This window comes from Mauremys mutica, chromosome 14 (assembly GCF_020497125.1).
Source record: "Mauremys mutica isolate MM-2020 ecotype Southern chromosome 14, ASM2049712v1, whole genome shotgun sequence".
NCBI lineage: Eukaryota > Metazoa > Chordata > Testudines > Geoemydidae > Mauremys > Mauremys mutica.
Window position 1 is genome coordinate 8,718,226 of NC_059085.1, and position 14,181 is coordinate 8,732,406.

General features: G+C 49.3%; 1 protein-coding gene across 1 annotated transcript in view; it reads left to right on the forward strand.

Annotated features, from left to right (window-relative positions):
* The window catches only part of LOC123349654 (cyclic nucleotide-gated cation channel beta-1-like), a 28,018-nt gene that overhangs the window by 11,029 nt on the left and 2,808 nt on the right, over nt 1-14,181 (forward strand). The window contains exons 7-12 of the mRNA XM_044987871.1: nt 574-661; nt 4,443-4,524; nt 6,768-6,810; nt 9,277-9,436; nt 9,840-9,915; nt 12,401-12,437. Coding sequence (XP_044843806.1) covers nt 574-661; nt 4,443-4,524; nt 6,768-6,810; nt 9,277-9,436; nt 9,840-9,915; nt 12,401-12,437 — 486 coding nt within the window. The remainder of the gene's footprint in view (nt 1-573; nt 662-4,442; nt 4,525-6,767; nt 6,811-9,276; nt 9,437-9,839; nt 9,916-12,400; nt 12,438-14,181) is intronic.

The window sequence follows — 14,181 nt, forward strand, 5'->3', positions numbered from 1 at the left end:
GGGAGAGGATTCCCCATTCTTTTGGGGGCGTCACAGCAGTTTCCCTGCTTGATGCCCCTGTCTTGGTTTGCGCAGATTGTAAAACCAGTCTTGGGGCAATAGGGGGCAGGCCTGAAGTTACTTAGGTTGTTATCTGGGGACAGGGACTGTCTTTCTGTTCCCTTTGTACAGTGCCTAGCACCTTGCAGCCTAGACGCTACAGATAATAAATACCAGCTGCTGGGAAGAGCCAGGCTGCACAGTCCTTTCAAGTCTCCATTCTCCCCCGTCAGCTCGTATTGTTCATTAAACCAACCCACTGGGACTGATTCCAGGTCTGAGCTCTGAGCAACACTGGGGTGATAGAGTTTCGGGCCAGAAGAGACACCAGGTCACCTAGTCTGATCTCCTGTATATCACAGGTCACCAACACCAGCTGCAGAGCAAACCCAGTGCCTGATTGGGCGGTTGTGGGTTAATCAGCTGTGGCCGAAACCTACAAGAGTCCTTTGCAATCTTGTGTTTTGCATAGTTCCCGTTGTTTGAGGCTAGCTGTCCTGATGCTGGCTTTTTATTACTTTTCCCGGCCTCAAGAGATAACTACCCTCGCTCCGGATGAAGATGAGCTTCAGGATCATAGCGAGTTGCATTCCAGCTCAGATAATAATGCCTCCGAAAAAGGGTAAGTTCCCTTAAGCCCCCCGAAAGCTGTGTAGCATGGAGTTAGTCCCTTTCTCTTTTATTTCAAGCACACGAGGTTCTCCATTGGAGCTCTCATCTGATAGCCACCCCAAGCGGGTTTGCCAACTTCCCTCTTGACTCGCAGCCCGATTGGGTTTAATATCCTCACGACTGCTGTGCAGCTGGGGAGATTGGGGTAGTGCGTTGCTCTGAAGGATAATGGAGATTGTGTGTGGGGGAAAAAAATCAACCCTTTGTATTCATTGAACTGAAAACTGCAGGTGTCTTTACTTCTTGCTTTGGGCCTTCCAAATTGGCTTGAGTGCCCAGGATTGAACGAATATGGAGACTGGATTTCTCTTCACATCCCATAAAAGGGGAATCTCTGTAGGGCAATGCTGGGATCATGGTTGCCACAGGGAGTCTGTCTCCAGAGCGGTGATGGAGATTTGTTTAAAAATCCACTTCTCCTCGAAATCTTGTCATGGTGTCTTGCCTCCGGCGCCTGTGACTCGCCGTAGCATTCTGGTCTGCTAGACTTTATCGCGGACAGTGTCATTCTGTTCCAACGCTGCTGGTCCCCGGCTGTAGGGTTGATGTACCTCTGCATTTTGCTCAGTGAATGCAATGAGGTACAAGTGGAGAGCAGAGCCCCAGGACAGGCAGGGTGCCACCGGAGAACCAATAACAGTCTCATCCTGGAGGAGGCAAAAGCAGTGCCCAGTATTTCTCTTCAGTTTGATTAGCAGTGCGGGAGAGGGAGAGATGGATGCTCCACACTGCCCATATATTTTCATTAAAAAGTGTGGCTAGGATTTCCCCAGAGACACCTAAGGCAGCGAGGCACTTAAGCCCCATTCAACAGGAGGGCACCCAAGTCCCTCAGGCTACTTTGCAGATGCCAGCCCATCGCCCGTCTGATCCTTCCAGCTCATGGTGAGTTTAATTTGGCAGCACAGAGAAGTTTAGTGATTTGCTCAAGATCACACAACCTTTGTTCAAGACCTGTCAGTGGCAGGGCTGGGGGTGTGGACCCCTGATCTAATTTTGGAGGGTCTATAGAGTAGGGTAAAATATAATCTGCCTGCTATGTCTGCTCATAGAAATAATAATGGAACATGCAGTACTGAAGCGGTAACAGCAAGCAGGGAGCACACGTAACTGGGTTACTAGGCTTTGCTAGAGTAAAAAGGCCTGGTGTAAAAAGCTTGATTTTTTTTTGTCAGCCACAGGCTGAATTTTAAGTGAAGTCAATGCAGGCCTGAGGAACCCTATGTCCAGGGGTGAAAGTAACTTACAGGACTTACCGGTGCTGCTGGAGTCCTGAGGGGGCGTGGCCTCATCTGGAAGAGGCGTGGCCTCATCCGGAAGAGGCGTGGCCTCTCAAGATTTAAAGGCCCTTTGGCACCGGCTGTGGCTGGGAGACCCAGAGCCTTTAAATCAACCTGGGGCTCCCAGCTGCAGAGGTGGCTGGGAGCCACCCGGTGCTCATGGGCAAATTAAAGGGCTCAGTGCTCCGGCCGCCACGGAGCTCCGGGCCCTTTAAATCCCCACTGCAGATTAGGCAGCCGGAGCTGCGGTGGGGGGGGGGGGGTTTAAAGGGCTCTAGACTCCCCGCAGCCACAGGAGCTCCGGCAGCTGGGCTGGGGCCTGGATTTAAAGGGCCCAGAGCTCCCACTGCTGCGGGGAGCCCCGAGCCCTTTAAATCCCAGCCCCAGACCAGCCACCAGAGCTGCAGAGGGCGAGGGGGGAATTTAAAGGGCTCTGGGCTCCCTGCAGCCATGGCAGCTCCGAGCCCTTTAAATTCCGGCTCCAGCCCAGCTGCCGGAGCTCCTGTGGCTGCGGGGAGCCCAGAGCCCTTTAAATCCATGCCGCGGAAGCCGGTGCGGTCCAGCATGGCGTACTGGCTCTTGCCGGTACACCGTACCATACTGGCTTACTTTCACCTCTGCTTAGGTCACGGATGATACCTTCTTATTAGCTGTAACAAACAAGTGACCACAGAAGCACAGGTACACCGCAAGTAAAAGGGAGTTTGGGAGATTTTCTCCAATGTCTTGTACCGTAGTAACGAGGTAGTTAAACCACAGTGATGCATGTGATCTATGAAGAGCTGGATTGACTCATATTGGTTTGGTCAGCGATTGGAAGTATAATTATGGACACCCAGATTACCACAGATGGCTAATGGGCAGGTGTTAACTTTATTATAGTCACAGAAGAACATCAGAAAGGGTTCTGTATCTCAGTGGTTACATAAAGAATGGGTATAAAAGACGTGACTTAATTCCCTAAATTTTGGGTGCATTGGATTCTCGAGGTGGTGTAAACTGAATCAGGACCAACACTCTGCTGTGCTCCACTGACTGCTCCTCCCATCTCTGTTTCTAATGTCTCCAAAGGTTGTAAGTATGCACAATGCAAGACTGTATGCATGAACAATGTAGGAAGCACTTTACTGTAGTTATCTGATTCATACGTTTATGTATATTAATTTCTCTGTGACTTCAGTTATATTTGTCTGTATTAACTAAATCTCAGAGTGTTGCTGGGTGCTTCACCAGTTTCATCTTTTGAATTAACTCTAAGTAGCCCCCAGAATAAAGAACCTGTTGTTTGCGACAAGTGCATGTTGCACCCCAATAAGCAATTCTATAATTGCAATAATCAGCCCGGCTACACTGGACAACGCTCGCTCCAGGTTTTTCTGAATCCCAGCCAAACACCCGCACACTTGGCTCTGCAAAACTGGATTGGAAATGTTCTGAGAACAGGTTTTTGCATAGTATTTTGGTACTTCCCCTTCCGATCTAACTCAAGTCTGGGAAGCACAGAGGTACAGACAGTGATGATGACGCTAACTGCACTTGCCTGTTGCTGGTATTTCTGATGGCTTTGGCTGGGATTTATTGGTAGACCAGGGTGAGAATTCTGCCTTTTGCCCCCTCTCAGCTCTACCCTGTCTCAGGTAATTCATCTGAGCCTGATTCACCCTTCTGTCTGTCATGCCAATTTCACTTACTCTATGTATAAAACTGCACATAAGGCTCTGTTATATTGATCCCTAGCTATTCTCTGTATGTGTATAACACTGAGAGGGATTTAGGGGGTACATGGCCTTGCTTGGGGGTACATGGCCTGGACAGCAATGGAACAGCTGAGCTCTGGTGTGGAGAAGTCTGACCAGATGAGTTAATCTAGCCGAGGGGGGCTCTGTGGTTCTCTCTGCCTGCTGCAAAATATTGCTGCACAGTGACTGCCTCTGTTAATGGGGTGAAATTATCTGGCCTCTGATGTGCAGGAGGTCCAACTAGAATGATCTAATGGCCCCTTCTCGCCTTAAACTCTGTGAATCCATGTTGTCATGCAGGAAAAGGGGGTGATTTGGGGGTGAACCATGGCTGACCATTGGTATGACCATTGGTCCTGTGAACGATGGAGATCTGCTGGCCAGAACACCCACAGAGAAGGGATATAGAGGTTGGCAGATGCCAGTACCACGTGGAGGAGAGAACCTTGTGGAGATGCATCAGGTCTCTCTTCTATGCCCCGACTCTGGGTTTGAGGGGGGTGGTGGGAGAGATTCTGTCCTTTCCCAGCCTCTGCAAAAACCCCGATTATTTGGGCTTTGCACAGCAGCTGAGGACTTGGTCCTTAGCTGTCGCGGGCAATCTGCCAAGGCCCGGAGGAGAGAACAGGAGAGGAGAGGGGAATGGCTCTGCGCCAGCTCTAGTGAGGGTAGAAGGAGAACTGTCCTAACGGTGGGTGCTCTCTCTCTGCAGGACTGGCAGCAGGGTGATTAGCTGGCTGGTGCAGGGATTTGGGAAAATGATCCCGCAGCCGGAAAACATGAACAAGCTTGAGGTGAGTGCAGCAAAGACAAAAACGAAACATAGTCACTGCAGCACAAGAGAAGCCCCAGTACACATGTCATGAGTGCACACATCCAGGTGTGTAAGGATGAATCCTACTTTTCCATAGGCTTACAGGTATGCACACGCACACACACACCAGCTCCCCGCAATCCTTCTCCCCCACAGGTCCCTGCAGGATGGCCACCAGCCCCCTCCTTTTCTGAGATTACTGAAGCACAGAGGAGGAAGATGGAAGGACTAGGGATTACAGTTGTCTGAGGCCCCTTGTAATTACAGGTGTTTGCCCACCTGATCTTAATGAACTTTCTGTGCTCAGCTCCTCAAGGGCATGGTTTGACGTGACTTAATTTTCTAGAGAAGACCATCCCATGTGGAAATTTCCCCCCCCCTCTGCTTGTTTTACAAATTAAACAGTAAAACTCTGCATTAAAAGAGCACCTAGCATCTGACCCATACAGATGAAGGGTGGGACATTCGGAGTTAAACAGCTAAAAGCAGCAGAAGACCTAAGTGTGGCGATACAGTGTGGTTTGTACAGGGACACACTGTCCTGCAAACCACTTTGTTCTTGGGTAATCTGCGGTCAGTTAAGGACAGCGGCAGTTCTAGTTCTGACCTTCCAGTAATAATGGCTGTAATGATGTTCTTAAATACCCAAGCAGTGGAAATCATCCGGGCGAATTCTGAGTGGAGTTGTACCTCAAGAAGAGAGCTCTTGTGAACCCATTTTTCTTTGATACTTTATCTGGTCCACTTGAGGGTATTTTCCTGCTTGTTTTTATGCCTGCCCAGCCTATTAAGGACCAAACACTGACCTGAAGGGGGCGGGGGGAGGGAATTATTTTCAGCAAACAAACAAGCTTGAGGATCAAAAATAAACAGATTTCTATTGAAAGGCAGAATTCTCTTGTGAAAGCCTCTTTAGCCCAAGCAGGGTATGTTAACTTCAAAGTGAGCAAGAAACACTGCCCTTTAGGTCAGGTCAGTGAAAGACCAAAGGGAAAAGCATGCTCCTTGTTTTCCTGCCCTCACTCTATTTATGCACAAACCCCTCGGGAGGAAAAACAGATGATTTTTTATTGAGAGCATCTAGAAAAGAAAACAAACAACTTTTTATTTTATACCCAGTAGGTGACAGCCTGACTCTGCTCTCAGCTACATCCGTGTATGTAGGAATCGCTCCACTGAAATCATTACATGGGTGTAAAACCTGAATCACTCCACTGATATCATTACATGCAATGAATTACATGGGTGTAAAACCTGTGTGAGATCAGAATCAGCCCTGTGAATCTCGACTGAAATATTCCTACTGGTGCTACCACTAATTCCCCTAGCGTTGACCAGGGCCGCCCAGAGGATTCAGGGGGCCTGGGGCAGGGTCGGGTCTTTGGCGGCAATTCAGCGGCGGGTCCCTCTCGGAGGGAAGGACCCGCTGCTGAATTGCTGCCGAAGAATGAAGCAGCGGCGGTAGAGCAGCGTAAGTGCCGCCCATTGCAGCTTTTTTTGTTTTCCCCACCGCTTGCGATGCTTGTACTCACCGGGCGGCGCTCCAAGGCTTCGGCAGCACTTCAGTGGCGGGTCCTTCCCTTGCTCCGAGTCTTCCGCTGCACTGAAGGACCCACCGCCAAAGATCCGGAGCAAGGGAAGGGCCAGCCGCAGAAGTGCTGCCGAAAACCTGGAGCAGCTTGTCGGGCCCCTGTGGGGCCCGGGCCCTGGGGCAAATTGCCCCACTTGCCCCCCCCCTCTGGGCAGCCCTAGTGTTGACAGCACCTAAGTCTGTCTAAGCTTAGCTCTCAACTACACAGAAAGTTTAGTTTTAATTGCTCCTTAGGATCTGCAGGGTGTTACAGTCTTCAGTGATTACTTTTTAAAATGTAAACTCAATTGACAAAAAAAGATAGTGGAGATACGTTTTGCCAAAATTTATTTCCCCCAGAGGGGTATTGATCCTGGGAGGCGTAACATGGCAAAGTAGAACCGAGCTGTCAGATTAGCCAGAGTTGTACATTTGCCTGGGAAGTAGCAGGAGCCAATCAAATCACTCCTTCATTTCTGTCCATTTTATAAATGCTGGTTACTGTTTGTCTGCCGGGCATCTCTGCTGTCAGGCCGAGGCATGCGAAGGTGAATGCTGATGGGGTTGGAGGCAGAGGTGTCGCTATTAGCTGCATCGTCACTTTAATTCAGATGCCGGCATGTCAGTCTATTCCATATGTGTTTGTATGGCAGGATGTAGCGGAGGGGAAAGCTGAAGAGGCAGCCGTAAGAGAAGGTGAGTGATTTTTGCTGGGGTTAATGGGGTGCCTGACTGTAGAACTTTCAGGAATGGAAACTTCATAGTCTGCTGTAGCCAAGTGTCTTTCTAAGATCTTATTTCACTGGTTTCCCTCAGTATCCCGGTTTCGTAGCCTTGGAGTTGCAGGCAGTGAAAGGAAGTCGATTACTTGTACTTGTGCTGTCTAGGGACTAGTGCTGTCAAAAACAGGTGCATGTGGCCATCCTATGCTGATTAATGGGCTAGTACCCATCTGTAGCAGGGTGGACCCTGCTCCTGCTGTGAAGAGGTTTAAAAAGTGGCCTGGCAGGGCTTGAGAGCAGTGGCTCTCAAGGCTGAGTTGATTGGGGAAGTGGCTGCAGATGGGGGCCACGCCCCAAACAGAGCAACCGGGCCTTATAAGAAGGCAGGGAAGCCAGAAGCCAGTCAGTCTCTCTCTGCCTTCAGAGGGAGATGGGCCTGGCTGCTGGAAACTAGAGAGAAGGTACCTGAGTGCAGCAGGGCTGGGGAAGGCTGAGGAGCTGGGGAGCTCCAGCCTGGAAAGCCCCAGGCTGCAGCCTAGCGAAGGGCCAACAGGTACTGGGGGTTGCAGAGGGCAGCCCAGGGGTAGGCCAAGGCACCAGGTCCAAACCCCTTTGCCTGTGATGAGTAGGCTGATACTGCAGTCTGCCCCAGAGTGTGGGGCTAGACAATGACTGGCAGTAGCCATACACTGAGGCAAGGTGGGGATAGAAGGTGGGGGTTCCCTGGGGAGGGGGAAACCCAGTTACAGGTTAAAGGGGCACCGGGGTCCTGGGAGGGACACGGGGCCAATAGTAAACAGGTGGATCACCGGCCTGCAGAGGGTGCTCCGGGCTGGAACAGAGCTAATTCCCAGAGTCACCAGCAGGAGGCGCCGCGGGGGTGAGTCCGACCCGTTACACGATCCTAGCACTCATGGGAAATTTGTACTGGTTGGTACTGGTCCTAGTTCTCGTAGAGCTCCTGTACGGATACATGCACAGCAGAGCAAAGGGGTATCTGGGGCATTCTTTGCTGTAAATGTTTATAAAACTAGGCTAAAGGGGCAAGTCTTATCCCTTAGTGCTCCGCAGCACCTCAGTTTTCATTTCACCCTCTGAAACATCACCTTGTGCGCTTGGAAGTGTTGACTCTAAGATGCCATTTAGTCTCTGTGCTGTATTCATTTCTGAGCACAAACCAAACAACGTGGTGGTGGTTAGTTTCAGAAACCAGCGACTGAAAATACAGAATGACGCTTCCCCTCCATCCGCTCTTCTCCTTCTGATGAGGGTTTTAACAGAGTTTAGAGTTCAAAATGCAGGTAATCGTTTGGGATGATGCTGATACGTGACTGAGAGCAGTGCCGATACTGGTGTTTTGGTTGTCAGAATGTAAATGCCTGTCACGCAGTCCCCAGGCGATGCTCTGGAACTGCTCCCCACAAAGCCAGTCAGGACTTTGGGGAGCCTCCTCTCCCTCGGAGCAGGCTGTCTGCAGGGCAAGAAGCTCACACAGCTTCACCTCCTGGTCTGACCTTGGAGCATTCAGCATATGCCCCCTCCGTGCGCTTCCCACAGAGAGTCCACCCAGGCGGGGTCCTGGGGAAGCCACAGGGTCCTGCACCCCCACTTCGCAGTCAGACGTGACTCCCAGCCAGCCAGTAACACAGAGGTTTGTTAGATGACAGGAACATGGTCTAAAACAGAGCTTGTAGGTACAGAGAACGGGACACCTCAGCCGGGTCCATTCTGGGGCCCAGCGAGCCAGACACCCACGTCTGCCCTCACTTCCCGTCCCCAGCCAGCTCCAAACTGAACCCCACCCCCAGCCCCTCCTTTCTGGCCTTTGTCTCTTTCCCAGGCCAAGAGGTCACCTGATCTCTTTGTTCACCTTTAGCCATCCCCTTGCAGGGGGGGAAGGGCCCCAGCCATTTGTTGCCAGGATACAGAGTGTCGGCCATGTATGCACACTGGAGACTTAAGAAATGCATAGGGGAAACTGAAGCACCCACACAGTATTCAGAGGAAACGTTAAGAACAGTCCCACCTCATCACAATGCCTCTGCGCAGGAACTGTCTTTTAGTTCTGGGTTTGCCCAGTGGCTCGCACAACAGGGCCCTGATCCGGGGTTTGGGCCCCAATACAAATCAACAAGCAGCACGGTGAGCAGGTGGCAGCTCTTACCTCACTGACAGTCCTACAGCATGAAGCTCTCCCTTGTGCAGAGGGCTGGCACAGGCTGTGAGTGCAATATCGAAATCCCACGTATGCCCTCAAGGTAGCCCTAGTTCTGCCCTTGGGCTGGGTGCTCCGCTGCGGCAGACTGACGTAGCTCCAGTGATGTTTGCTGGATCTGGCCCTCTGCACAAGGGTGGATTTCACCTACATGGCTTCAGCCTTAAAGGCCTTCACTGTTTAAAATGAAACTCACGGTGTCGCTTCTCTCTCGCTGTGAACAAGCTCAAGCAGAAAGTAAACTGAGTAAGACAAGGACAGCACCAAAGGGCGGCTCTCAAGCAAGTCACAGCATATCAGGAACCTCACAGCAGGCCTCTACAGACGGCCTGTCGGGACTTGGCGCCTCTCTCTTTCCTCAGACGCTAGGTGGCGACGGTGGCAGGTAGTGCAGCGTGAATCCTTCTGAAATGTTCCACTGTCGCGTCGGGACGGTCCTTGGTTTTTTAGAAATTTGGGTTCCCTAATACTTCCATCTGTTGGCCCTATCCATTGCTGCCCCGTGTGCATCCCCCCGTGTTTGCCTGGTGGGAACATTCATTCTAATGGAGGGAACCCAAGAACATGCCGAGTGTGTCTCGCCACCTCTGGCACCTTGTCTTGATTGATTGATTGAATTGGTGCAGAGCAATACGCAGAGGGGGGACACAGGTATAGGGTAAATTCGCTTCTTGCATTGCGGGCCCTTTGGGCTGCTAAGTCTGCACTGGCTCAAGCTGCATGCAAACCCCACTGATGAAGAAAGCAACGGCTGTAAGAGGAGTTTAACAGGCGTTTCTGATTGGCAGGGTGTTCAAGTGGTTTGTTCAGGGAATGGAGAAGGTGATTCCACAGCCTCTGGCCAGAGTGAAGCAAGATGCTCAGGTATGTGGTTACGGGGGGATGATAAAGAGACTAAACTAATGATTAGGGCTTAGTGGGGCTCTCCCATGATGGTGCGTTAACATTGGGCTGGCAAGGTGGGGTCTCTTCTGCACAAAGTCGCATCGATACCCGCAGAGGTAAAATTCTGTGGCAGGATGTCGTAGAAGTTAGGAGCAGCAAAGAATCCTGTGGCACCTTATAGACTAACAGAAGTTTTGCAGAAGTTAGGATAATTCTATGAGCACTAGCAACATTCTGATGTACAATGTGACATTTCACAACATGGTCACCTGCAGGGATGAGGAGGAAATATTCCCATACCCCCATGCACAGTGTTTCCAAACTGTGCATGATAGCTCGGCTTTTCTCCATTCCTCTAAAACCTCAGGTGTTGGTCACTGCTGAAGGAAGGTTGCTGAACTAGCTAGACTAATGGTCTGATCTGGTCTGGCAGTTCCTCTCATGTTCCCATATCACCAGCACATGAAAGGTCTGATCCTGCTCCCACTGAAATCAATGAAGATCACGAACCTAAGAACATAAGAATGGCCCTACTGGGTCAGACAAAAGGTCCATCCAGCCCAGTATCCTGTCTACCAACAGTGGCCAATGCCAGGTGCCCCAGAGGGAGTGAACCTAACAGGTAATGATCAAGTGATCTCTCTCCTGCCATCCATCTCCACCCTCTGACGAACAGAGGCTAGGGACACCATCAAGTATAAAGTAAGGAAGAACTTACAGGGACTTAAAATGAAATTCTTCCTTTCATTACTTCAGAGCCAAATAACCAACCAGGCCAGCCCTGGAAGTTCTTCCTCCAAGCAAGCCAAGTGGCCCATGCGTGTTCCAGAGGCAGTGACCGGGTTAAAAAAAACAAACCCAACCTATTTTTACTACTGAATTGGATTCCATTAAATATAAGCCAGGGACTGCTCAGCACAGCAAAGCTCATCCATACTTTGCGACATCTAGTAATCCCCACCCCACGTCCTCTTTCCAAGCTCCAACATGTTCAGCAGGGCTCCCCTCTATTCTACTGACTTGCCATGAAAAGGCCACATGTTCAATCTGTTCTGGGAGTTCCCCACAGATACTTCCCAGGGTTTCTGTAGCACCCCCTGCTCTCCAGTTCAGATGTGTCGTGCAGGACTCCACCACTATTTTTGTTAATATTTAAATGCATCGTACAGCAAAGTCACACAAAACCCATACCCTCCAGGATACCCTTAGGGCTGCGTTATGCTCGCCATTGAGTGAGTTTAGAGGGACAATATCTCCAGGGAACACAGCTCCTGCTAGGTGCATCCTGTACTCTCCTGGGCATCCCAGCAGCTCTGATGCCAGTGCAGAGGGCGCGTGGAACCCTAGTACACGCTGGTATAACTGTGAGCAGGATCCGGTCCAATATTTGTTTTCCATTTTGGTCCAAGAAAGCTAGCGGCTGCGACCTGATGTTCTGTGCCTGGATCCGAGCTAGGGTGACCAGATGTCCCGGTTTTATAGGGACAGTCCTGTTTTTTGGGTCTTTTTCTTATATTGGCTCCTATTACCTCCACCTCTTGTCCTGATTTTTCACACTTGCTGTCTGGTCACCCTAATCCGAGCAGAGCAGATGAAAGAGTCCATGCTTCTGTCATTGCTCTAACCTCCTTACCCTCCCCAGCCAGACCTCTCAGTCAGCCGGGGAAGAGCCGTCCCACTCTTTGCTTAGGCCTCAGTGCCTTAAAAGAGATCCCCACACAGCATTGGTTGCCTTGATAAACTGGGCTGATTTTTAAGAATGGTGCTGTATTGGTTGCTCTAAATCTGGCAATGCTGGCTGTCCTGTGCCTTGGAGGAGGAAGACCTGTTAAGGGGCTAGCCCTGGAGACTGCAGCAAAAACCTGCGTGGTTAAGTTTTCTGTGCCAATACTTAGCAATCTTGCCCAGACCAAGCCATAATAATAAAATGTACAAACTGTGGGCCAAGGTCTTTCGGTTGCTCCACAGCAACCTCACTGAGAGAAGAATTTGGCCCTCTCTTGTCAAGTATCGGAATAACTCACTTTGCCGGACATTGAAATGCAATCACCTCTGGGGTGAGTCAACAGCTGTTTAACAGCACACAACAGTAGTATAGAGAAATTTAACGAGGAGAGAGAAAAATACTGTATCTAACGGAAATTGCCTGGGGAATTTAGATAGGTAGAATGGACACATTTGGCCAGGATGCCGGCATTGACCCTGACAGTCTTACAAAAAGTGCAATGATATTTTTAACAGCCACAGATAGGACCTTGGTTTTATATTTCATTCAAAAGGCTTTTAGCAGCACAGCATCACTTGCTGGGGAACTGGTTCGGGTTTGACTCAAAAGGGAAGGGTGCCATCTACTGAATTGCCAGAGGGGAAGAGTGTTAACACCGAGAGGGAAAGCGAGAGACAGGCTATAGTCAAAAATAGTCAACAATCATTCATATTTTACTGTTTCCTTTTTTCTTCATAGGCTGCAGAAGTTGCAACCTTGCGCCCAGTGGAAGAGAGTAAGTAGCCAATGCCTCTCATTACATAGTTTCATTTGACAAGTATTAATGGCCTTTGCTGATTAAAAACTGATTCAGAAAGAGGGGCTGCAGCTTCGGTATAGAGACATCCCAGTTCTGAAAGTATTTAGAGAAGCTGTGGGAACAATATTGAGGGTTGCATTTTTGAGACGGTTTTGACCTGCAGTACATTCTTGGTCAATTTCAATCTCTGCAGAGTAGCTTTGGGATGCTTGTTTGATTCTCAGAGCCTTTTCTTTGGTCTGGGTCATGGTGTGAAAGACAGTCCTATTCTGGGGGTATATTCTCCAGATATGAAGAACATCCCAACCTGGGGAGTGAATCTGTCTGTCACTGTCAGATGCTCTTTAAGCAGAATTTATGTGAGACACTTTGAGGTGCATCCTTGGGCAATGCCAGAGGACATTTTGCCGGCCTTTGGAAGTGGTTGGAATTTGGATCAAATATACATTCTAACCCCCTCCAAAGCCGCCTCTTTAAGTTAACACGTGAGTCTAGATCTGGTGCTCGTCTACTGCATGTCTTGGGGCTTCAGGTGCCTAGAAGGAAAATCCCTCTGCATGGGTACGGCGAAAGTAACTCTTGCCATAGTTGACACATTGGGGCCCCTAGTGAGACAGACAGGCAGGCAGGGCACTTTGCCCCAGCTACTACCCTCTCCCACCATTGAATTGCGCAGCACAACTGTGTAGTTAAAAAATGAGATGATATCTGCCTTGGCTAAGTACAGATCATCCTGCATTATGAAACCATGCTATGACGCTGTGTGATAACGTCAGCTATGGTACGTGGCAAAACTGAAGAATGGCATGTAGGAAAATGCGACAGTGTTGTCATAGTTGATTAGTTGTCATTGTTGACAGTTGGGTTGATTTTTTTTTTTTAAACGAGCTTCCATGCAGTGTGTTGGGGTGTTTCCCCAAATTGAGAATTTGGGGTAATAAGGCAGGAGTTGGATCCCCCTCTCCCCCCGCCATGAAATGTGGATTCCTCTGCCCAGTTTAGTGTTGGAACGTATGACTGTTATACTTCTGTGGCCATTATATTCAGCAAGTGAAAGAGGGGATGCAAGTAGTAGCAGGATGTATTTGTTAGGGTGGAATATTTAGCTACCACCATCTCAACTTCACTTAAAACTCGGGACCCCTGAGAGTGTGTTTCTTTGTTGGCTTTTATAGAAATCTCTATTCTAGGCTTTCCTGAAACAGGACATAAAATCATTAAAATAAAAATCATTCAAGGTTGAATGATGCCATCTGCTTGAATTACTTGAGAATTCTTCTCCGGCTCTTTGGGGAGTTGGATGGGCAGGTTGCATTGCACAATTGACCAGATTCTGAGAGTTTTATTTGCCTTCCACTTGAAGCCTCAAGCATTTGTAAGCAGGACCCGATACTCGACGGTCCCAGTTATGGCAAATCCTATGTTCCTACTGTGATGTTGCACTCCATATGCTTTATAAAAATATGTTTGCAAGCGTGAATATGATGTAACTGGAATATGCTTTATGCAAAAGGTCTCTTGTAAGGTACCATTACAAAGCTTATAATCTACTGAGAGTGGTCATCCTATTTGTATGAATGTATCATTCTTGTATCTGAAACTAGGAATATGTAGCATAACTCTGAGGTCCTATTCAAATTGTGCAACGTGTGGGCCATTAATGGTGTTTAGAATCTTGATGGCTCCCATTAACTAGAATAATTGATGTAGATGGCTCTGT